This window comes from Equus caballus, chromosome 11 (assembly GCF_041296265.1).
Source record: "Equus caballus isolate H_3958 breed thoroughbred chromosome 11, TB-T2T, whole genome shotgun sequence".
Classification (NCBI taxonomy): Eukaryota; Metazoa; Chordata; class Mammalia; order Perissodactyla; family Equidae; genus Equus; species Equus caballus.
The window spans coordinates 15828644-15852464 of NC_091694.1; the positions used below are offsets into that span (position 1 = coordinate 15828644).

General features: G+C 55.8%; 1 protein-coding gene across 7 annotated transcripts; it reads right to left on the bottom strand.

The window, feature by feature from the left end:
• Positions 1–1145: 1145 nt before the first annotated feature.
• ACE (angiotensin I converting enzyme) lies at positions 1146–22630 on the bottom strand. 7 transcript variants are annotated; one of them, XM_070227095.1, is made up of 26 exons: positions 22158–22630; positions 21371–21538; positions 20664–20757; positions 19834–19977; positions 19178–19369; positions 18503–18600; positions 17931–18103; positions 17376–17599; positions 16886–17030; positions 16485–16583; positions 16072–16194; positions 15496–15707; positions 14700–14836; positions 13458–13616; positions 13092–13179; positions 10852–10995; positions 10511–10702; positions 8699–8796; positions 8325–8497; positions 6163–6386; positions 5707–5851; positions 5274–5372; positions 3212–3334; positions 2664–2851; positions 2226–2488; positions 1146–2013 (listed from the first exon to the last, which is right to left on the bottom strand). In XM_070227095.1, exons 1-25 carry the CDS (start codon positions 22425–22427, stop codon positions 2259–2261), a joined length of 3942 nt encoding a protein of 1313 aa, XP_070083196.1. In that variant the 5' UTR covers positions 22428–22630; the 3' UTR covers positions 1146–2013; positions 2226–2258. The 7 variants fall into 7 exon arrangements, with proteins under 7 accessions (XP_070083196.1, XP_023508013.1, XP_070083197.1 ...); XM_023652245.2 differs by lacking the exon at positions 5274–5372 and having other exon boundaries at positions 1146–2488; positions 22158–22597; XM_070227096.1 differs by lacking the exon at positions 17376–17599 and having other exon boundaries at positions 1146–2488; positions 22158–22489.
• Positions 22631–23821: the final 1191 nt, after the last annotated feature.

The following is a 23821-nucleotide window of genomic DNA, read 5'->3' on the forward strand; positions in this document are numbered from 1 at the left end:
GAGGAGGTGGAGACAGCAGAGAAGCTGTCCAGCAACCATAACCACCTTTGGCCCACATAGGTAAGAGCTGGTCAGCCAGGAGCCGATGCCTGGCAGGTACAGCTTGGGGAAGGGCTCAGACCTTGGGGCACTGGTACAAAATGCTGGAATGGCCCCTCTTCCCACTGTCACCACCTCCTCTCCCTCTGCTATCTTCCAGGTAGACCAGGCCACTCCCTGCTCAGCCAATGAGGCAGAAACAGGAGTCTGAACAATTTTAATATTTCCAAAGGCCTACTGGATAAGGCTGGTCAGGCTGACCACAGTGTGAAGTTTCTTCACCCTCATTCTGCAGCTCTGACCTCTGGGTGTTGAATGCTGGTGCCCTCATGCTGCCCGTAAGCTCTGACCGGCAGCATGAACCTTTCCAGTTCACAAGGCTAGGAAAGAGCGTGATGTGACAATGACCTTTGTCTGGCAGACAGAGAGCTTTCAAAACATCAGGCTGCGGAGGGAGTAAGTAAAAAAGTCTTTGGTGGTAGAAGGCTTGGAACTATGTAGACAATATGTTTATAAATTCCATTGTCCTAAGTAATTGTAAACTTCCACCCTCTTGCATATCTCAAATACCTCAACTCCACATCCTGCCCCATGGAACAGGCCCGTACATCCAAGTCTACGTGCAACACACGTACACGCAGACGTACACACAGACACACGCATGCATACACACACACACACAGATACAGACAGACACAAATACACAGACATACAGATGGACAGACACTGGCACATGCACACACACATAGAGACACAGACACACATAGCAGCTGGAGATTAGGGGGGCAAAAACTGTGGACTAAAGGATATTGGGGGACACAGATTGGGGGCTGGGCCTGCCTGGGGTGAAGGTACCAGCAAGGCCGGAAAGAGGCTCAGGGTCCTGACAGAGGGGGCCAGGCTGGCAGTGGAAGCCTCTGGCCCTGGAAAACTGACTGACTCCTGTTTGGCCAGATTCTAGGTTTGGCATTTAAATATCTGGAAAATAGATCTAGTCATATTAACTGGAAAAAGGATACACCTCTGTAAATACAGTGTGATCCCATTTAAAATAAGAGCAGAGAAAAAAAAGACTGGAAAGATAGATACCAGAATGTCAACAGTGCTTATCTCTTGTTGTTGATATAAAGGACTTTTATTTTATTTATAGTTTTTTACAAATTTTCTACAAGAAACATGTAGATAAAAGTTATAAAAATGTCCCTCAAAATGATACTCCCTCGAACCTATATTGGCCTTCCGAGGGAAGACTCAGGGTGAGGGCATGTGCTGAGGGACGGGCGGGGTGGCCTCTGGCAGTTAATTCCTGCATGGGCACTGGCTACTGTCATGCTCCAGCATTTAGGGCCCTTCTTCAGCTAGGGCGAAGGGACCTGGCCCTGGGCCCCATGGGCAATATTCAAGTGCCTCTGTCCACTTTCACAAGTGGACGCAGAGCTGGTGAGGCAGGAGCCCAGGTGACCATGGGGTGGGTTCTGCACTCTCAGTGAGTCAGGCACTTGCAAGGTGCTCTTGTGCAGGGAACCAGAGGACAGCCAGGAGCCTTCCATCTGGGGGACCCGGCCATTTATGGGAACAGATGGGGCAGGGTGCCAGCATGGGGCAGGGCTCCCAAAGCACATGGAAATGCAAGACCGGAAGCCCAGAAGGTCAGCTCCCACTTTGCTTCCCAGAATCCTCCTGGGTTGGTGCCCAGGCAGGGCAGGGGTTGCCAGCCGTGGCAGGACACTGGCGGGCTGCCTGGCCTAGAGGGAAGACAGGAGCAGGCGCTCGGTGGTGCTGGGGCCAGAGCTCTGGGGCATTTTCCCAGGTTCTTCTTGAAGGAGGATAAAGATGCCCAGTAAAGTGACCCACTTGACTGCCAGGAGGTGGGAGAGTGTTCCTGTCCCTGTCCCTGGCTTCTCCGTGAGGGACACAGACTCAGATGGGGAGGACAGGACCTTTAATTGTATTCACAGAGAGACTGGGTGGGGGCTCCATAGTAGGTGGCCTGGTGCCCAGGGACTGGTGAGCAGGAGCTGCCATGGCTCATGGTCTGGAGGATGGACTCGCAGCACAGGACTGGAGGTGGAGTGGGGAGGAGGGGCGGGGCAGGAGGAGGAGGCAGGAGGGCTGGGAGTGAGCTGAGAGGAGCACCGGGTTCTCGGCCCACCCCATGCCCCCATCCCAGTCTCTCGGTGGTGGACATTTCCCGGCAGGCCTGGCCCAGCCCGGTCATCTCAGGAGCGTCTCAGCTCCACCTCGGAGCAGAACTGGGGCCCACGGTGAGGCTGGCGGAGGCTGTACTGGCGGATGCTGAAGAGCCGCTGGGTGAGACCCAAGGTGGCCACCAGCAGGGCGACGCCCAGGAAGAGCAGCATCCACTGGCCCACACGGGCCTGCTGCTCCTCCAGGTTCAAGCCCAGGAAGTTGACACGGCCGGTGCCCAGGAAGGAGGCTTCCGAGCGAGCTGGGCAGGGGAAGCAAGGAGAGCAGGGTGGTGGGCAGGGCGGTGGGCAGGGCTGGGGGTCATTTAGACCAGCTTCCCTCTCCTTGCTCTGAGGTCAGACTTGAACATGCCTGAACTGGGGAGGGAGTGGGCTCTGGGGACCAGCCTGGGGCTGAGGTGGGATGGGTGATGGTACCAGAGTTTGGTGTCCAGTTGTACTGTGGCCATCCCAGCTTCTCCCCGTGCCGCCCGTTCTCAGTGAGGAGCCAGTCCAGCAGCGGCTTGAAGTAGTTCATCATGGCTGAGGCTGACATGTTGGGCTGGCCCGTGATTAGCTTCATGGCTTCGGGCCATGGCTTACTGAAGCCCAGCTTCATGGCGTCCCTGGGGGAGCACCAGAGAAGGGAAACCAAGTCAGAAGGACAGGCGAGGAAGCTTACTGTCTCTGCTGCCCCAACCTAATACCCACCCTCCACACCCCGTCTCCCAGCCTGAACTTCCCTTTGGGATTGGAAGGGTCTGGGGGTGGGGGTAGGGGTGGGGGAGGGATGACCCAGGTCCAGAGGGCTCTAGTTCCCCACTGGAGATGGCACATCAAGGTGCAGCATAAGCTCCACCTGGGAGTTCCCAGCCTAAGCGCCCAAATGGCAGGTGTTCCCAGAAGAGACCCATTGGGCTCCTCAAGGCTAAGGGGAGTAGGTCAGAGCGTGGAAAACGGTCAAAGGAAGGCCAGAGAAGACTCACGCCAGGCGCTTCCCTGCCTCCTTGGACTGGTAGATGTCACACTTGTGTAGGGGGCCCTTGTGGCCAGCTGCCTGACACAGTGCCTCGTGGAATTGGAACTGGATGACAAAGCTGACAAAGTACCTGCAGTGGTGGGAAGGTGTGGCATGAGAGTGGGGTGGTTGGAGGGCCCGTACCAATGAGCCCCAGCCACCCCTCAACTCCTACCACAGTCAGGAGGTCAAGGTGAGCCCCCCTTGGCCCTCAGAGTCATCAAGGTCCCTTCCACGCCTCCCACTTGCGAGGCTGCCTCCACATCTTGGAAGGGCCTGCTCTGAGGAGCTCTGGGGGTCACTCGTGGGTGAGGAGGGTCAGGGCAGAGCCCTTCAAAGATTTGGCAGGCTGCTTTGGAGGCAGTGAGGTCTCTGTCCCTGGGGTATATGCAAGTAGAGGCCCAAAAAGTCACATGTATGTGGCAGGGTGATCTGGGCAAGGAAGCCAGCCCAAACGATCTCCTTCATCCCAAAGCAGCAGGAGTTCTCTGGTAGAAATCTGGCGGTCAAGCCCAAAGCAACCTCTCCAAGTCTGGAAAATTTTGAATGTCCCAAACCAGCAGCACAGGCGTCCCACTTTGAATGTTGGGCACAAGCCAAGTGCCACTGACTTTCCTGGCTTTTCCTAAAAGTGCTTTGCCAAGGCTGCTGGTCAGAATTTGGAATGTGTCTCCTTTGCCCACCTTCCTGGGGAATTATCTATGCTAAGCTTGGAAGCTAACCATCACATGGGCCTGGCTTCTGTGTGAAAGTGAGTGTCAGCTTGGAAGCCCAGAAACCAGTCGAGAAGGCAGGTGGAGGCCCTTCCTACAGGTCATCTTGGCGCACTGTCCAATCAGGTCTGTTCCAAGGTGCCTTTGAGTCTCCTTGGTCCCCTGCCCACTACTGCTTTCTGGAGCATCTGAGCAGGCTTTCTCTCTCTTCCTGGACTCTAGGGGACAGAGTTCACCCACCTCACACTTATTGATTAGATTTTGACCAGGTGCTGACATTGTGCCAGGTGCCTGGGTGGAAAGGTGGCCACGGTGGGCATGAGCCCTCCCTCACTGAGCTTCCAGGGACCACACGAGACAAGGGCTAGAGGTGGCCACCGAGCTCTTGGAGCAGCCCTCACTGCCCTCTGTGCCTTCGTCACAGAGGGCCTGGGCTATTTGTAGCCTGGGAGCAATGGGAACCCCACCCTGAGGTCTCCCCCGACCCATACCTCCTAGGAGGGCTCCAGATCCTACAGTTACCCTTCCTAGCCCTCAGCAAGTGCTCTCCTGCAGCACACAGAAGGAAAGGGACTGGGCTGGGTACATTCATGCTATGGCTGCATGACTCACAGCATCAGTGTGTTTACACATTCCATTTAAGAGAGTAATTTAGTAATGGTGGGTTATGGCCACCATTTCCCAAGCACACTGTGTACGCTAACTACGCTAAGAAGTTAACTCTTGCAACAATCCTGTGAAATGAGATTTCACAGGTGAGGAAACTGAAGCTCACAGACACTGAAGAATTTGCTCAAGGAAACAAAGTAGTGGAGATCAGATTTGAGCCCAGTTCTCTGTGACCTCATGCCCCTGACAACACAGCCTCCCTGTCCAGCTGGGTCTCTAATCCTAGTTTTGATGTATAGAAGGTCTTCCAGGTACAACTCAAATTATAGCACAGGCAATATGTTCAATATGTAGTACAGGAATCACAACATTGTTTAAAAAACAAAACCAAACCAAACAGTGCTCAGGTCATGACCTAGCCATGGACATGGTTAATGTTAACAAACCATTAGCCTTGTAACCATTGGCCAATTATAGTGGAGTTTTTGTTTTCAATTGTCTGGAGGGTGGAGGCTCTTGTCATGTCAAAAGAGTGAAGCAATGGTCAGCCTTGGTTGCAGGCAACTGGCCCAGGCACAGTGCGCCATGCAGCTGGGCCCTGCAGGTCGCCCTGACGGGGAGCTCCCGACAGGACAGCGATGGCAGTTTGAACACTAAGTAGCAGGCACTGCCCCTCATGGTGCATCCTCCTCCCTTTCCCGTTGTTACCTGATATAAGGCACACTTGAAGGAATGTGGAATTTGGCCCCTGGGTCAAAGTCACCTTGAGACCTGGCTACTGGAGGGCAGAGGCCCTGGTACTTCAGCCTGTCAAGGGGGAAGATACATTGGAGGGAGGGTTTGGGGAGAATCAAGCCAAGAAGAGTTGGTGTTTTTGACTTGAAGGATGGTCCCTGCATCTGGGGCTACACTGGGTACTCCAGATCCCTGCGTGCTGTGCCTCTGTGCACAGTCACCCCCTACATACTCTGTCACTTACATGCACACACATTAAGACCCATGTGCATGTACACACACACACATTTAGATGTCATATACACAGACACACCTACCACGTGCACAAAGACACAGGCACCTGCACACTCACACAGACACCCACAGAGACTCCCCCACCCACACCCCCACAGGGGCATTCTAGAACCTGAGGCTCCACCATTCCTGGTTGTAATTCTCCTTAGTAATGCTTTTGTCAAACACTCTCCAGCGCCACTGGTCAACAAGGTAGCTGAACGGGATAAAGGCAATCTTGTCGAGTGCCATCTTCATCAGAAAGTTGATATCTTGCTCTGTCAAGGGAAAGGAGCCCAGTTGTCAGATCTACGCCTGCCTCCTGCCATGTCCTAGCAGCTTGGCCATGATGGGTGTGTGAAGGGTGGGGAAGGGAGGAGTGGGCTCAACCCCTTTGGGTCCTGTGACCTGCCTCTCAGGATGGTCTGTGGGTTCCATCCTCCCAGCTCACCCTGCTGGTGGCCCCATTATTCACCATTGCTCTGTACCAGCCTCTGCCGGTCACCATTAAGACCCCTCTCCCCATCTCCCAAGATCACTGCCCCTTCTTTATCCCTCCACCCAGCAGGATTTCCCGTTCTTCTCTCACCGTAGCCACCACCCTCGCTACTCAGCAGGTTGATGTTGTATAGGTGCTTGGGGGTAGACACTGAGAGTGCCAGCACGTCCCCAATGGCCTCATGAAAGCCAGGGTTGGCACCCTCCCGGAAGGTCACAGGCAAGTCCTTGTACTGCATGAAATACTGTATGTGGCCTATTTCGTGGTGAGCCACCACCAGGTCCTCCATATTCACAGCAGTGCACTGCTTGATCCTGGGAACATGGGGGTAGGGAGAGGGTGTTGAAGAGGGCAGTGAGCAGCCCTGGGCAAAGGGAACTGCTGTCCTTACTGCATAAAGAGCAGACCCCCATCACTGCTATATGCAGGGAACACAGCATTATGGGAAGAAACCCAAAAGGAGAAATGGAATGAGCCTGAGAAAGAGGGAATCTGGGGGTTGGAAGCCCCTAAAGTATGGTCATTCAGGCCATTCTTCTGCCTCCAACTTCCCTAAATAACTCCAGCCCACACTGCCATGTTGCTTTCTGACTGCAAAGTACTTGCTCTCGAGGCATTGGGATACTCACTTTTGGTCAGCGCAGGACTTTCTAGGACGTGAGTCCTATGGTTTCTTGTGTACACATTTTGTTTCTCCCCAAACTTAGGCCTCCTGAAGGAAACAACTGAGCTATTCTGCATCCAATGTGCCCACCACCAGCATGCATATTCACTGCAGGATTTCTTAGGGTCAGGACTGAAATGACATCTGCAGAGCTGTCCAAGCCAGAGGGTCTACCTCCCTCTCCATATTTCTTCATTCTCTTTTGTGAGCCAGTGAAATTCTCCCTTGGATCTAAACAGAGCCCTTTAGTTCAGTTGACCCCATTTTTCTGTCATTCTATTAGGAGGGGGAAGAGCGGCCCAGCATCCTGGTTACAATGAGATTGGGGTCTGTTCACCTTCTCCTATGACTCCACATACAAAGGAGGATGCCCACAAGAGCTCTCACCCCTGGATTCTGTCAATGCCCAGCCCTACAGCTGCAGTCAGTCCCATGCCTTTGAAGGAAGGGCCCAAGGCCAGGTGATCCAGTGAACCCTGTCTGGTTTGTTCCAGGCTTTCTGTGTCTACTCTTCTCAAAAAAGACATTTCCTCAGCTGTGGCAGATCATCTTTGCCACTTCTCCCAAGAGCTGGGGTGTCCTTTCCCTTCTCTTGAATCTAGCTTGGCCTCGTGACCTGCTTCAGCCAATAAAATGTGGCAGAAGTGACTCTGTGCCAGTTTTAGACTTAGCCTTTAAGAGACTGGCTGCTTCTGCTTTCACCAGGGGGGATGCCAACTTCCAGGTAAGAAATCTGACTGCTTGACTGCCATACTGTGAGGAAGCCCAAGCTAGCTTGGAGAAAGAGATGTCCTACCAACCCCCAGCTGCTCCAGCCATCCCAGCCCAGGGAGCCAACATGTGAGTGAAGAAGTCAACTTGAACATTCCCACCCCAGCATGCCACATGGAGAAAAACTGAAGAACCCAACCAGTTGCCAGAACCAAGGCCCCGGATGGATGGCCCCATTGAGCCGTTTCAGCCATCTCCAGCCAGGAGAGCTACCCCAGCTCAGGTCTCCAACATGCAGAGCAGGAACAAGCCTTTTCCACTGTAATTCCTGAATTCCTGACCCCTACACTCATGAGCATAATCAATGGTTGTTCTATACCATTAAGTTTGGGGCTGGTTTGTCATGCAGCAATAGATAACTGACACAGTCCTCCAATGAAGACAGCTTCTGAGCCTCTGTTACTGGTGAGGGTGGATCTGTGTGAAGCACCCCCCGCCACATGCTCATATGCCTCCCTATGTCAAGGCACATGCACGTGGGGAGAGGACCAGCTGTATGCAGGAGGCACCCTGGAGTGAGGGAAGGCTGGGCAGCTCATACCCAGGACTGGGACCTTGGGCGCTGACCAACTGACCAAGCTGGCAGAGCTGGTCAGCACTCGAGGAAACCCTCACCTAGTGGATGGAGTTCCCCTGCGAGAATCCAATGGGCAAGCTGAGACCAGGCCCAACATTCTTGATCTTCCATCCCAAGCTCTGGCCCCTGCACCTGTTTCTGCTCACTCTGGCTGAGGGGATGGCAGTGGAGCCTCTACTTGGTTCATCTCCTTGTCCACTGGGCTCAGGATAAGACCCCCTAGCTGTAGTCTGGACACACCTGAAGTCTTTGCCATTGTAGAAGTCCCAGGCAGAGGCATGGCATACCACCTCCCGTCCATCAGTTGGCTTCTCTAGCATGGACTTGTTCCAGAACTCAGGGGGCACAGGCAGCAGTCCCAGGGAGGTGAAGAAATTGTCCGCTTCCTCAAACATCCTTCTGGGTGTCCAGCCCTGCAAGTAGAGGGAGGTCTGCCAAAACTGAGGACAATGGGGACAGATTGTGCGGCACAGCTGGGGAGAGTACTGGGAGAGGGCCAAGCTAGAAGGGACTCCTGAATCAGAGGGCCCTCTGCCACCAGGGCGGGGGCCTCTCCTCCCCTGTGCCCTGGGGCCGCTCTGGAGGAGCAGGAGTTCAAGGAGGCTGGTACGGACCTGCTTTATCATGGCTTCTGTGGCATCCATCTTGGGGGCTGAAGGGAAAGGCACCACCAAGTCATAGATGTTGGACCAGGTCTGCGCCCACATGTTCCCTGGAGGTGTGTAGAAGAGACAGATGTTACTACTTAGGCTCAGCACCACAACACAGGGTGAGGGAACCAGATCCCAGTCTTGCTAATCACAATGGCGTCTTTTGAGCACCTACTATTTGCAAATTGTGCTGGGCATTTGACATACACTGTCATCAGTCTGCACATCCAGCCCACAAGGTCATTACTGTCCTGACTCACAGGTGAGAACTTTGCTGGCCATCAGGGAGTCAAGGTGGTCCTCACTGTCCATGAGCATTGAAGACTGAAATGACTCGCATCTGTGTAAGCCTCAGGTCCCTGGAACATCTATGCACACATGGCCACAACTTATTGAGAATTAAGTAACCCACCTGGGGGCCCACGGCTCCTAAGCAAGGAGGCTGTTGTTTGAATGCAGGCAGGCAGGCTGCACTCCTGACCAGCTACCACTGTGTCCCCTCCACATCCCTGAGAGTGGTTTATGTGGTCACCTGGCAAGAACTACCCTCCTTCAGGAGAGGTTGATGCTTCTCCATTTAGGGTAAGAGAAGAGAGCCCAGTTCCCCAGGAGTGGAGAAAAAGAAGATATTCTGAGTGAGTGGAAAAGTCTAGAAATAGATTTGGAGTAGAGAGTCTTTTATAGCCAAAGGAGATTAAGCTTGAGCTGACATCAGGTGCAGTCTAAAGTAGAAACCAGTGAGAGTTAAGAATGAATGAGCAAGAAAGCATGAGTGAGCCAGTGCCTGGCCACACCCATCGCCAGCAGCTGAGTTCTAAGGCCTAGCTCTGGCCCAGCTCCAGGGCCACCTGGGCACATTGCTTCCCCTCCTGGGGTCTGTGTTTCTCAGTCATCAAGCTGATGCCACTCTGATGTTCTTTAGTCTCACCAGAGAGGGAGCAAGGATGGTTCGTCAATTGGGCTGCAAAGACCCTCCAGGCTGTGTGAGAACTAGACCCAAATCTGCACCAGCTTCTGGGGTCTCCCTAGTGATTTGTAAATGCTCTGTGGCCCCATCTGGGCTCTCGGCTCACAGTGACAAGCCCCCCAGGAATATGTTCCCAATGGCCTGACAGGGACAGAGACCTGGTAGCCTCTACTTTGCTCCAGCCCCTACATCCCTTATTGTCTTCCACTGCCCACTCCATGTATTCAAGGCACCGGAGTTCACAATTTCTGCAAAGCGAGGGTCCAAAAGGTGAGATGCACCTACACTCTCAGGACTATTCTCTGTTCTCCTAACTCCCATAGCCTGAACATTCTGTCTGCCATTCCCTGCTTCCCTGCCACTACTTTTTCCATCTGTCAGAACCTCTCATCTTTCAAGGCTCTGATTACATGCCACCTCTTGGGGAGGCCTCACCTCCTATGCACAGCCCCTTCCTCACGCTCCTATACCATGCTGCCTTGAGCTGTGATGAATGATGTGGTCTCCCTGTGACAAGATTATGAACTTCCCCCACATTGCCCCAGCCATGATGACTTGCACAATGTGGATCTGTAGCAAAAGAGGCACCAGATGCAAACAGGAGGCTCATCTCCCAGCATCCATCCCCCACCCCACTCCAGCTTTGGCAACATTCTCTCCAGGCTCAAGTCTTCTCAGCATTCCAGCTGGAAGTGCCATCCGCAGAGCCTTCCCAGCCTGTTCTCCACCCTCTGGCTAGCCCTGGCCCCATCCTCCTCATATTGGGGTCTGCCTTCATCCCTTCCTCAAGGCCCAGCACTTGTCCTCACCCAGGAGATGAGCTGGAATGGGGCCCTCCAGGTTGACGTGTTGTGGCCCGTAGTGGCGGTGCAGGGCCCGGCGCACGTAGGCGTGCAGGTTCAGGTAGAGCGGCTGCAGCTCCTGGTAGAGCTGCTCCAGGTCTTGCTCCAGGGACGGCATCTCGTACATAGATCTCCACGAGTCCCCTGCGTCTACATAGCCTGCAGAGGGGGACACAGCAGGCTCTCTGAACACCCTCTGCCTCCTTCAGGGACCTCCCTCTCACCAGGCTTAGGGTCTCTAAGGACCTCTCTGAGGGCCCCAGTGGGGCTAGGACCACAGAGCCAGTGATGCCAGCCGAGGGACTCACCATTGAGCCGGGCAGCCTTGTTGAAGAGCTCCACGTATTTTGGAAAAAAAGGGAGGATGGACCTCCCCACATTGTCTCGCCAGCCCTGCCATGCCCACAACAGTTCTTCATATTTCCGGGATGTGGCCATCAGATTCGTCAGATCTGGGGGGCAGAGGTTGAATGGCTTAAGCCGCCAGCCCTTGGCTCACCTCCCACCTCCTTCAGAGATGGAATAAAACTGGTGAGATCACGTAAAAGGGACAGTACAGGTAGCAAGTCTGCTGAAATAGGAGAAAGGGTGGGACCCTTTCTACAGGGGCGCCCGGAGGCCAGGTGGGGGCTCAGCACTGCACGCACGTGACCTCAGGCGATCATGGGATTTTAACAGCCCTGTGAGGGATGTGATTGTTTCCCTGTGAGCAGTTTGGTGACATGGCTGGGTCCCCCACGAAGTGGCTGAACTGGATCACAAACCAAAGGCCAGACCCCAAAGCTGCTGCTCCCTACTCATTCCCTCCTCGCCCCGTCCCTGGGAGAAAGGGCCTGAAGTGCAAAAGATCTGAGTTCCTGTTCTAGTCTCCCACTGACACCAAAATCACCTTGCAAGTCATGGACTTCTCTTTCCCTGTCTATAAAATGGGAAAATGCCACCCTCACAGTGGGGTGAAGATTGAACAGGAGCATGAAGCGCCTGAGCGGGGAGTGTGCCTTGTTCATCTCTGTGTTCCCACAGGGCCCAGGGCATCTTTCACAACCTGCAACCGAACCGACTGAATAAAACAATAGCTGTGAAAACCAAGTACAGAGAACCATCCACGCATTGCCAGGGAGCCAGCAAGCCCGGGTCTGCGTCCTGTAGGAGCCACTGCCTACGTGAGTGGCCTCCTCGATTATGGACTGTATGGAGCTGACATCCACCTCACAGAGCTGGGATAAGGATGATGTGAGCTCGTGTTTTGATTCTGAAGCTCCACACAGACCAATGGTGGCGTTCCTTCCTGTCTGGCCCCGGCCTGAGAAGGAAGACTGTTGATGGCTTTGGGCCCTGCACACCTCAGTGACCTGTGCTCACTCTCCTTATTTCGGAACATGCCACGTAATATCTACTTTTCATAGAGAAAGTACATTCAAATTAATTTTGTTTAGAAAACAATGTAGTTTGAGAATTTCGTATCTGTCCTTTGCTGATGTGAGTGTTCTGTTTTTCTGGGTGCTTCTTATTTTCACTAATGGAAGTGACCTGATGGCCCAGCCCTGGATTAAGGGACTGACTGAGGGGCGCTGAAAGCCACACTCCCTTTAATGCTCTTAATCCATTAACACACATACGCACACACATGCATGTGCACACCACTTGCACACAGGCACACACATGCAGAGACACACACATACACAAGCAAATGCCCCCCCAACACTTTGCGTGCCTACCCACATCCACAACCCGTAGGCCAAACCCTGTCCCAGGAAAACTTTCTCTCTCCTGTTTATTTTCCATTTCCCTTCTATTTGTCATTGTCCTAATGTGGGAGTTGGGCCCAGGGCCAGGAAGAGACTGTTTCTGGATAGAGATCCCTCAGGGAGAATGTTTATGCCTCTGGCTCTCCAAGCCTGGGAAGGGCAGGTCAGGAGGGAGGAGGGGCTGTATCTGTGTGCAGGGACTTGAGTGTTGAGGGTGAGCTCTCTCAAAGGGGAGAAGGTAAGAAGGCCCAGCCAGTGGGGAGAGAGAGGACAAGCAGGAGCCAGTCCCTCCTTCCAGCAGGAAGTGGTGGTGGAGGGAGTGAAGCTGAATGGCATGGATGTGGCTTCTGTAGGCTGTGGCTTCAATTTATGGTGGGGTATGAAGGGGCCAGAGAAGGTGGGAAAGACAGGATTGGAGGGAGCATGGAAGGGAGGTGCCTAGAGTTACTAGCTTTATTTGGGACTCCAAGCCCTTGAAAGACAAATCTGAGAGACAAATTTGAGATACCTGCTGCTCTGCAGGGTATGGCACAGGGAGGAAAAGAGAAGGGGAGAGCCTAGAGGCCACGGAGAGGGAGCAGATGGGCGGGTCCAAAGGAGGGGCAGTGGATTAGGGCAGCGACGAAGCAGGGGCTGCTTCTAAGTGGTGGCAGAGAAGCCCCACCGGTGGAAAACAGGGAAGTGAGTTTCCTGGGCATGCCGACCGAACGAGTGAAGACCGCCTGACCCCCCTTGCATGGGCCAGCCCCCCTGACGCTGGGCAACCCCAGCCCCTCCTCTCATTGCCCTCGTGCGCTCACCAGGCTCTAGCTGTAGACAAGTACCATTGGCGAGGCACACAGAGGCCACGCTGTAAGTAGTTTCCATGTCCAGCAGGATCTTGTTGTACTGCAGGAGGAAGAAGAGAGGCAGCAGGCTGCACCCCTTTGCCACCTGCTACCCAGGCACCATTGCAGAGCAGGGCTGTGGATTTGGGGGAGCATGTTCCCAAAGCTGCTGCCTTCTCAGTAATTCTGGAGGTGTATATCAGCATGGCAGATGTCATGACTTGACAAATCGAGGAAGAGGAAGCAGCATGAAGGCCGGACCCTATACGGGGCTCACTCGAGCTACAACCTGGTCCTGATTTTGGATCCTCCACTCCCTGTTCCCCTCAAACCACACACCTCCTGCAGCTCCTTGACAGGCAGCGCTGCCCGCTCTAGGTCCTGAATCTTCTTTATCATCCGCTTCATGGTGGTATTCTGGAAGTTGGTCACATCAAACTGCCTGGCCCAGGTGCCATACTTGACAGTGTGGTTTGCCATCTGTATGTTCTGCTGCAGCTGAAGGCACAGGGGAAACCATGTCATGAGGCCCAGGAGCTTTGGAGAGGCCTCTGAGGAGGAGGTGCCATGGGGAGCTGAGGGGACTAGGGGTGGTGGTGCAGGGGGCAGATTTATCAAGTTGCCGTCTTTGCCTGTAAAGACCCTGTTCAACCTGAAATGTCTGTAATGTTCTGAATGCAGTACAGGGCCCTCAACAGATGCCCACAGCAGAGTAAGTCATATCCTGGCAGGGACAGAGAGCAGGAAGCCCATCCCGTATCTTAAAGGCTGTTAGGGTGGAGGCATCTTGGTATTAGCTCTGTGCCTCTTTGAGCCTCATGGTCCACTCTGTAAATGAGAGTAAGACCACCAGTTTTGCAAGGCTGTTGAGGAATAAATGAGGCAACAGATGTAAAGGGCCAAGGAACAGGGGCCAGCACACAGTGCTCTTTAAGAAATGTTAGTTCTCTGTGGCTCCTCTTGATATAATCTGCACTCACAGGTGGGGAATGGGGTTGAAGGGGAAGTATACTCTCGCTATGGTGGCAAATGGGGGCTTTCAACCTTTTCAAAACCAACTTTAGCATCCCCTTTTTTTTTTTTTTTTGAGGAAGACTGGCCCTGAGCTAACATCTGTGCCGATCTTCCTCTACTTTATACGTGGGACGCCTACCACAGCATGGTGTGCCAAGCGGTGCTATGTCTGCACCTGGGATCCGAACCAGTGAACTCTGGGCCGCTGAAGCGGAACGTGCACACTCAACCGCTGCACCCTTGAGCCGGCCCCTGCATCACTTATTTATGTACCATTTATTCCGTTATTAACAATAGATTGATTATTAATGAAAGACAACTTGTTCAGGCATTGAGTATATGCCCACTCAAATCTGAAATAGATATTGTTTTAAGTATTCCATTTGGATTTTTCACAAATTCCGACAGCCTCCCCCCACGGAGGTAACCCCAAGGGAAGGAGGGAAAGAGGGGGGCAGCCTGCTCTGCCTCGGGTTTTGGAGGACTGGTTGCTGGGCGGAGCACGTGTGTGAGCTGGGTGTGTGCTTGTGCATGTGCACGGGTGTGGAGTACAGAGAGGGCCCCTACCAGGATCTTGCTGGCCTCTGTGGTGATGTTAACGTTGTAGTTCCAGTTGGCCTCGGCATATTCGTTCCACACCACTTGGGATCTCCGGTCATATTCCTCCACAAACTTGCTGGCCTCAGCCTCATCACTCACCAGCTCTGTGGGACAGAGAGGAGGGAAACAGACAGGTCCCCCTTGCCCCCTCCTGTGGTTTGGCCCAAATCCCACTGCCACCCCTGCCTCCCCACCCCCTTATGGCCCTGCCGTGCCCCTGCTGGTCCCACTTGGGCTCTGGGTTGTCTGGCGACTGGCTGTTCCCTGGCTGGTGGTTGTCTGATGGGTTGTTGTCTGGCTGCTGATTGTTGCCTGGCTGGTTGTTCCCTGGTTGATCGTCACCTGGCTGGTGGCCTCCTGGCTGGGGACCAGTAGTGGGTACCCACAGCAAAGCATGAGGAAGAGGAGGCTGGGCAGTCCTGGAGCAGCCCGACCTTGGCCCATGGCCGCAGGAGAGCAGAGCCCTGCAGCCACCACACCCTGGCCAATAAAAGAGGAGCCTGCAGTGTGACCTCATAAAGCAGTGTGGCCAGACAGCCTGTCCCTGGGGCCCTCAGATCTGGGCATACCCTCTCTAGGACGCTGGGGAAAAGACATTCCCGTCTCTCCCCCAGGGCCCTGCTGATGAGCTCAGAGGGCTGCCTGGCCCTCCAGGGCAGGGTACCAGGGCCCAGCTGGGAGGAGCTGATGGGGAACCTGGGTCCAGAGCCCAGAATTGAGAACTCGCCTTAGTGCCCCAACCCACCCTCCCTCAGGGCTTTACCAATGCTCTCTGGGTAATTGTCGGGCATCGGTGGGTACCACTGATACTCTGGCCAGCCTAGGACCTCGTCATTCTGCTGGTTCTGCTCCTGTAGCCACTGGCTGACCGGCTGGAAGTAGTTGAGCAGTGGCTGAGCGTCCAGGGCATCTGAGCCAATCATATCCTTCAGCACCTCTTGCCAGGGCCGTGAGGAGCCTGCCTGCAGCAACTCCCTGTCAGGCAGAGTGGTCACTGTGGGCACAGGAGTCTCAGGCTGGAGTTCACTACTGGCCCCCCGGCCCACTTGCCCTACCTCCAGCCATTTCTTCCCCCCACTGGACGCAAGAGCAGCAGCATTAAGACTCTGGGGCCTAGGATCCCTGTGAAGGGGCCAGGGGACATTTGTCTTGCCCCATGACAGCCAGAAGTCCCATTCCATAAATATTTGATGAGAGAAAGAAAGGACGGGAGGGAAGAAAATCACTCTCCCCCATCTGGCCCCATGTGCTCCCACTGGAGCAGCCAGGTGTCTTCCAGACATGGCCTTCTCCAGCCTTTCCCCTCACCCTCCACTTGCCCTCCCTTCCCCCCACACACCGGAGCTTGGCCCCCGCCTGGGTGGACTGGTAGATGTCACACTGGTGCAGTGGGCCCTGGTGGCCTGCCTCCTTGCACAGGGCTTGATGGAACTGGAACTGCAGGATAAAACTCACAAAGTACCTGCAGGCACAGAGCAGACATTAGAGGGGATAGTGGGGGTCCCTTGCCCAGGCACCATGCAGCTTCCCATGGGACAGAAGCCCAACCAGGGGCTGCCTCGGCAGAGAAGGGAGAACCAAGCCCGGCTCAGGAGAGAGGCCCGCTGGAATTCCAGGCCCTGGGTGGGTGGGGGGTGGGGCATCGAGAAGAGTATGGAGACAAGCCCTGGGAATGGGAGGACCACAATCAGAGTAGGGTGCAGGGGACTAAAGGTGTGACAGAACTGAGGGGCAGGAAGGAAGCAATAGTACCTGATGTACGGTGTCACATTTGGGACATGAAACTTTGCTCCAGCATCAAAGTGGGTTTCGTTTCGGAGAACTGGAGGACAGATCCCCTGATATTTGGTTCTAGAAGAGGATGGTTAAATTGTCTTAGGACCTAAGGGTTGCACACAGGCTGATTTAGCTTTTGCAGAAAAAGCTGCTAAGCAGGCATTCCCACCCAGCCATCCCTTTTCCATGCTGGTGAATTGGGGAAGACTTCCTGGAGGAGGGAGTTTTAGGCAAGAAAGAAGAATGTGATGGGTAAAAGGATGGAGGCATTATTAAAGAGGAGGGGACTGGGACTGATTGAGGCAGGAGGCTCCTGGTTGCCCAGGAGGGTGGGAGGGTCATTGGGGTTAGGTCCTTCCTGATCCCTCTTTGCTCACCGAAGATACCACCAGTCAAAGTTGTAGCGGGAAGGGGGGGTACGCCCACTAAAGACCCCCCAACGCCATTGGTCCACCAAGTAGCCAAACGGCAGGAAGGCAATTTTTTCCAGTGCCATCTTTAACAAGTAATTGATGTCGCTTTCTGTCAGGAGACGAGATGAGAAGAGAGGTCAGAAGGAGAAGGGAGTCCAGCTAGGATAGGGTGGGCCTGGGGAGGATCCAGCAGGAGGTGAGGCTGGGCAGATGCAGAGAAGGGTAGGCTGGCCTTCGAGACCATGGGGCCCTGGTTGGAACAGGGCCCTTGGGCAGTGCTGAGTTGGGACTCAGGGTGGGCTGTTGGGATCCGGGTGGGTCCCCAAGTCTGCCTGACCTGGGGCAGTGAGGCAGAAACAAGAAAGGCAGATTGGAGTAGAGGTAAGTGGAGTCCTGCTGTGGGATCGAGTGGGGTTTGGGTGGTACTGGGCTGGGTCCTCTCCACATCCCATACCCGTGTCATTGGTGACACGGTCCAGCAAGCCAATTTTGTACAGATGTGTAGGGGTGGAGACAGACAGTGCTAGCACATCTCCGATGGCCTCGTGGAAGCCAGGATTGGCGCCTTGGCGCAGGGAGACGGGCTGGTCCTTGTACTGCAAGTAGTACTGCACGTGGCCCATCTCGTGGTGCACCGTGGACAGCTGCTCTAGAGTGACCCGTGTGCACTGCTTGATCCTGGGGTGGGTAGAGGGTGAGGGTGAGAGTAAAGGACAGGCAGGCCAGGGACCAGAGCATGGGGAGGCTGGTGCCTGAGGGAAAGGGGCAAGGAGCTGGAAGAAACATATAAATCCTTTACCCTGCCCCAGCCCACACTCAGGCTCCATTCCCCGGGTGGAGTTGACTACCTGTCAAAGTTCCCGAGGGAAGGCAACCTAATGGCAGGCCTGGCATAGACCCAGCCCCCCAGCCAGTGTCGGGGCTGGGGTAGAGGTAGGCCTGGGAACTGGCCTCTCTGGCTGCCCACTCTTCCCAGAGCCTCAGAACCCTCCTCCTCCCGTGTCTAGACCTGAAGTCTTTTCTGTTGTAGAAGTCCCAGGCAGAAGCGTGGCAAACCACTTCACGCCCGTCGCTTGGTTTCTCCAGCATAGACTCTGCCCAAAACTCAGGAGGCATGGGCAAGAGCCCCAGGGAAGTGAAGAATTCCTCGGCCACCCAGAACATGTGCGTAGCATTCCAGCCCTGGTGGTGGGGTGCGAGTACAGGTCAGGGGCCAGTTGCTGGGAGCTCACTGTGGCTGCCCTGGGGGCAGGTTTGGGGTCCCCCACCCAGGTTAGCTCCCTGCCTGTGAAGGGCATCTCTGCTCTGTGGCCTCCCTTCCCAGAGGTAGGGCCCCTACTGACCACAGAAGTTGACTGCTGCTCACATCCCACCAGGGGGTCCTAAAGGGAGGGGTTGACACCTCACCAAGGACTCAGACCCCAGCTCACTGCTTGTACATGCACTCCAGGCTGCTGCTCTATAGAATGGGAGGGGCCGAGATCCCTACCCGACTCATCTCCCTTACGTGACTTCTTCCCACCCGTCTCCCGTGCCTGACTCCCTCCTGTTGCTCCCACCTTGGCCTGATCCTGAGCTTACCTTCTGCACCATAGCACTGGTAACGTCGAGATTGGGCTTGTCAGGGAAAGGCACCACCATGTCGTAGATGTTGTCCCAGCTCTGAGCCCACATGTCCCCTAGACAGAGGAGGGGAGCCAGACAGCTTGGCTCCCTGCCCAGCCAGCACCTGGTTCCCCATGCCTGTCACTGAACAGCACCTTTGGCCCCAAGGCACTCTAGGGCAGCAGCCTGCTGGGCTGGCTGATACCAGGAATCTCACACATCAGTCCCATCCACACCCTTGAGTGCTCTGTGTTCCCGAGGGCTGGCAGAGGCCAGTGTGAGCCCAAGGGCTCCTTTCGGATGGTGCTGGGGTCCCTGCCTCTCAACCCTGAGGCTGGGTGACAGGGCTTGCTTCCTGGGGGCATAAGAGAGGATTATTACTCCTCCTCCAATGTGTCCTTCAGCGTGACTTCTAGCTCCGCCTTTTACTAGTTCTTTGCTCTCTGTCAAGTCAATTCCACTCCCTAAGCCTTAGGGTACCCATCTGAAGAATAGGAACAATGACGATGAGATGGATCGCCTGTTTTATGGTGGTGGTGGATGAGCTACATGGGCTCATGTGTGTGGAAGCGAACAGTGCAGGGCTCTGAAATGTGCGACATGGTGAGGACAATCCCTGGGAAACATGCAGAGGCAAGGCCAGGTCCTTACCCAGCAAGTGAGCAGGGATGGGTCCCCTGAGGTTGATGTATCTGTCCCCGTACCGGCGGTGCAGTGCGCGGCGGACGTAGGCATGCAGGTTGAGGTAGAGGGGCTCTAATTGATGGTAGAGGTGCTCCAGATCCTCCATGAAGGTGGGCGACTCATACCAGGAGCGCCAGTAGGCCCCTGTGTCTGAGAAGCCTAGCAGGGGGTGGTGTTGGGGTGCAGCTCAGGCCCAAGGCGCTGGCACCTCCACCTCCCGGCTGCTACTTTGCCATTCTCCTGGCTCGGCGTGTGTGGATATGCCAGCTAGCTGGAAAGGATGGCTTGGGGGTTGTCACTCTACAGTTTTCTAACTAAGGGTTGCTCCATCTCCAGCTAAATAGATCCTGGAGAGCACGAGAGGCAAAGATGAGTGCTAGGGCTGGGAGGAGTGCCACGAGGGGCAGTATGAGGGCAAGACAGTAGCCTGGTGGAAGGCAGATGGGCTCAAGCCCAGTTCCACCATCCACTACTGTGCGACGTTGGGCCAGTGTATGAGATCATCATAACAGCTGCCCTGTCAGCCTCAGGGGTTGGGGCTCAGGGGAGACAGTGGATGGGAGAGCATCTTGGTAGCTGGTGAGGGCGGCACCCAGACAAGGGAAGGAGCAGGGCATGCTCACCATCCAGCTTGTAGGCCTCATTGCTGAGGGCAGTGAAGTCCTGGTACAGGGGTTTCAGCGGGATGCCCACAGTGTTGTGCCAGCCTTCCCAGGCATAGAGCAGCAAGGCATAGCTTCGAGAGACAGCCAGGATGTTGGTGAGCTCTGAGACACGGGTGAGCAAGGTCAGTTAGGAGACTTCTCTGTTGAAGTTATAACAGCCTTCACCAGAGCTCCCACACTGGTCCTCACCATCTCCACCTGCTTCTTCAACATCATGATACCCCCAAAGTCAAGGGCAACCTTTAAGCTGGGTAGGATGGGCTGGGAGAGCTATATAAAGCCAGCACCCAGGCAGGGTCCTTGTCCCCAGGAGACTGATGATCTAAGGTGGTCGACACAAGACATCCAGAGACCAAAACCCAGACTGACCCTTCATGGCTCATTGGATGGAGTGCCTGACCTCAAGGCTGCCTGGTAAATGGGGCTTGGGATGTGGGGGGAGAGGAAGAAAGTATAAGGGAAGCCACGAGGGGTCTAAGGCCTGTGGAGGCCTCTTGGGGAGAATGAGGACCCATGAAACAGAAGACTAAGCAGCCAGGAGAAAGGCTAGTGGTGAGGGGAGAGGCCAAAGCACACATGGGGCTGAGGCTAGGGGCTGGAGATTCTGGAAATCAGTTTGCTAGGAGAAGCAGGGCCGTGGGGGCATCTGATAGTCCAGCCCCAGTGGGAGGTCAGTGCTTTGCCACTGCCTCCACAGTCCCTCCTGATAAACATGTCATCCTCCTGGGTGCAGCAACACGATGGGGAAGGGTAGGAAGCCCGAGCAGACAGTAGCGACAGGGCAGTACCTGGGTCCAGGGACCAGCAGGTGGCAGTCTTGTTGGGGTAGCAGACCTTGGCAGTGGAGTAGATCCTGTTCATGTTGCTTAGCAGAGAGTTGTACTGGGGAGTTACAGTCGAGAAAATGTTAGCGATGAACCCCCAGAGGGAATCTGGCCACCCTCCTCTTTTTGCTGAGCGGAAAATGAGGCCAGGAGAGAGGATGTGGCTTGGACAAGGCCACTCAGTGGCACTCAGAGCACTTCTGATCACTAATGCACTGATTCCACTCTGATGGAGGCAGCCAGTGGAGATGGAAACAAGTGTCCTGAGAGTCAGGGATGAGGGTTCAAGTCTGAGCCCAGCCACCACCTGGCAGTGAGGGTAAATCCCTCTTATTCCCTGGCCTTGATGGCTTCTCAGTCCTTCTCAATTTTTCTAAGGAAGCCCACAAACAAAACTGGCCTATGGAGAAATTTTGAAAACCCCTGTTTCATCTTTTACCGTTTACTTGAATTTTCTTTGTACTCCGTAATACTTGCTTTAATATAAAGTAACATCCCACCCCATCTCCAAGCAAAATCAATGCTCAGGAAGCCATTCTATGCCTGCCCAACAGTCAGGACCCCTACAGATCCCAGGGTCCCTCCCTGGCAGGCTCCACCGTCATCACAGTGGGGTACTAGGAGGCACCCCGGCCACTTCTGCCTCCACCCCTCAGGTCTACCGGGCCCACCTGCTGCCGCTTCTTCAGGGGCAGGTTGGCAGGGCCCAGGATGCGCACACCACTGATGACCCTCCGCAATATCGGGTCGGTGAAGTTCTGCCAGATTGGGTCGTACAGCTCCTTGCACTTCTGGCCCCAGACCTCGGCAAACTCCTGGTTGAGCAAGGCTGCGTCCTCCTGTGGGCACCAGGAGGGCAGGGGAGGGTGTGTAGGGGGGGTCACGACGCTGGGGGAGAGGAGAAAGGCCAAGGGCTCCTGGAAACTGGGGATTGTGGGAGAATTGCTCCCTCCTCCTGGGAACTGGGGGTCAGGAACTGGGGGAATCTGTCTCAGGGGGCGGTGGAGCAGAAACTGCAGCCAGAAGAGACAGGGGGAGGAGAGAGTGGAAAGATAGTGATGAATGGTGACCGGAACAGTGAGAGAGGGGTAGGTAGCGGCCAGAGAGGACGAGGGCCCAGAGCAGACCGGGCACCCTCAGCGAAGACTGCCGCTGACCTAGCCCGATGTCATCCCTGGGCGCTGCCACCTGGGGGCACTCGGTGTCAGAGGAGCCAGCCTCATCCCTTCGGTTCCTATATTGGGCACAGACCATGAGCCCAGCACCGTGCTAAGGCACCTACTGCCGGTCTGATGGGGCGGGATGGGGGGAGTCCCGTTGGCTCCACCGGGTCCCCACGGCTCAGGGGCCCGGGGCGTGCGGCCAGCGGTGACTACCCGCCCCCCAGCACCCGGCCACGGGCCTGTGATTGGGCGCCCGGGCCCCGCCCCCGCCCCTGCCCCGGGCCCGCGCGCCCACCTGGCGCCGCGCGTTCTCCTGGGTGATGTTGGTGACGTACGCCCAGCTGGCGGCCGAGCTCTGGAACAGCACCTGCTCGGCGCTCGAGTTGAAGCTCTGCGCGAAGAGCTGCGCCCCGGCCTCGTCCGCGGTAAAGTTTCCGGGCTGCAGCGCGGGGTCGAGTGCCAGGGTGGGCGGCGGCGGTGGCAGCAGCAGCGGCAGCAGCAGCAGCAGCGGCGGCAGCGGTGGCGGCGGTGGCTCCGGCCCCCGGCGGCCCGACGCGGCCCCCATGGCGCGGTGCGCGGCGCGCGGTGCTGCCCCTTCTCCCGCGCCGCGTCCGCCCTGCGGATTATAAAACCCGGCGGCCGCCGCCGCCTTCCGACACACCCCCACCTCCCCGCCCCGCCGCGCTTCCTTCTCGGCTGCAAAGTCCCCCGGCAGCGCGGGCCTAACGGAGCGGGGCGGGGACCGACGCTTCCCGGCCCGCCCGGGGAGGAGCTGAGGTGTCCCCCTGCGACATGCAGCCCAGGGGTGGCGGATGGGGCTTAGGTCAGGCTCTCACAGAGGAAGCTAGAAAGGGGGACCCCCCCCCCACACACACACCCACCTCCGAAGCTGAGGGACCCAACAGTTTTCTGGAACACCCACGCCTGCCCATCGTGCCCTCTCCTCGCTGTCACACGGCCTCGGCGCAGGGATCTGGAAGCCCAGCAGTCTCAGACGCTCAGTCTTCCGGCCTCACCGCCCCAGGCCTCTCTCGACTCCTGAGCGGCAAGGTGGGGAGCTGTCCACAGCACCGCTGGTGCAGCTGGGATAGGGTTAATGATCAGTCACCCGTCCCGCTTCTTCACTAGGCCTTGGGGGAGGAGTGTGGCCTGCGCGCGGGATGGGGCAGCGGGTTGGGGCAGAGTTTAGGCTTCGGCAGGCAGGCGCCCAGGGGAGGTGCTGCAGAGATGCTCAGAGCCCTCGGCTCACCTCAGGACTGGGTAGGGGGCTACCAGGAAAGGGGGAAAGAATGGAGGGGCTGTTGAGGGCGAGCATAGAGGCACTGGAGCGCTGGCACACCTGCCCTCTTCCCACTGGGGACACAAACTGTCAGTCGCTCATGCAGAAACAACCACACGGGCTTGCAGCCTTTGAAAGCTACAAAGATGAGCCTAGAGAGGAGAACAGCCCCCTCATTTGACAGATGAAATTAAAGACTCAGACAGGCTTGCCCCAAGTCACCGCAGGACTCCACACTCTCCATCAGTCTTTTCCTGTCTCATCCGTGTGTCCCTCCAAATGACAAGCACGGGGGAGGGAGGAGAGTGGCATCCTCTTGAGGTAGTTGTGGAGGCTGAGGGTCCTCCCATAACTCCTCAGCACCACGGTGTCTGTCCCCAGAGGTGGGAGAACCCTACACCCTAGCAGACACCCTGACAAGGGTATGGAAGGGGACAATGGAAGAAGTGGAGGAAGCAGATGGAAGAAGCTGGGCAGAAGAAGCAGGGCAGGAGCCAGTGACAGTTGCTAGGGAGTCCCCCCCACATTCAGCTGCTTGGGGCCAGTTGGGAATCAAGTGGACTCTTGGGTATCTGTGCATGGGATGGTGCCTGCAGCTGAGAGACACACAGGCTCACCTGCTGTATGGAGTGTGTGCAGGAGGCTGTGTGAGCTTAGTACCCCAGTGATTGTGCTGAGTT

Excerpts from the sequence above, each read along its gene's own strand:
- ACE (XM_070227095.1), bottom strand. The coding sequence starts at position 22,427 with ATGGGGGCCGCGTCGGGCCGCCGGGGGCCGGAGCCACCGCCGCCACCG. Across the intron at positions 15,708-16,071 it reads CAGGCGGGGGCCAAGCTCCG|GGAGTTGCTGCAGGCAGGCT; the intron begins GTGTGTGGGGGG and ends TCTGCCTGACAG. Across the intron at positions 2,489-2,663 it reads CAACTGGACACCAAACTCTG|CTCGCTCGGAAGCCTCCTTC; the intron begins GTACCATCACCC and ends TCCCCTGCCCAG.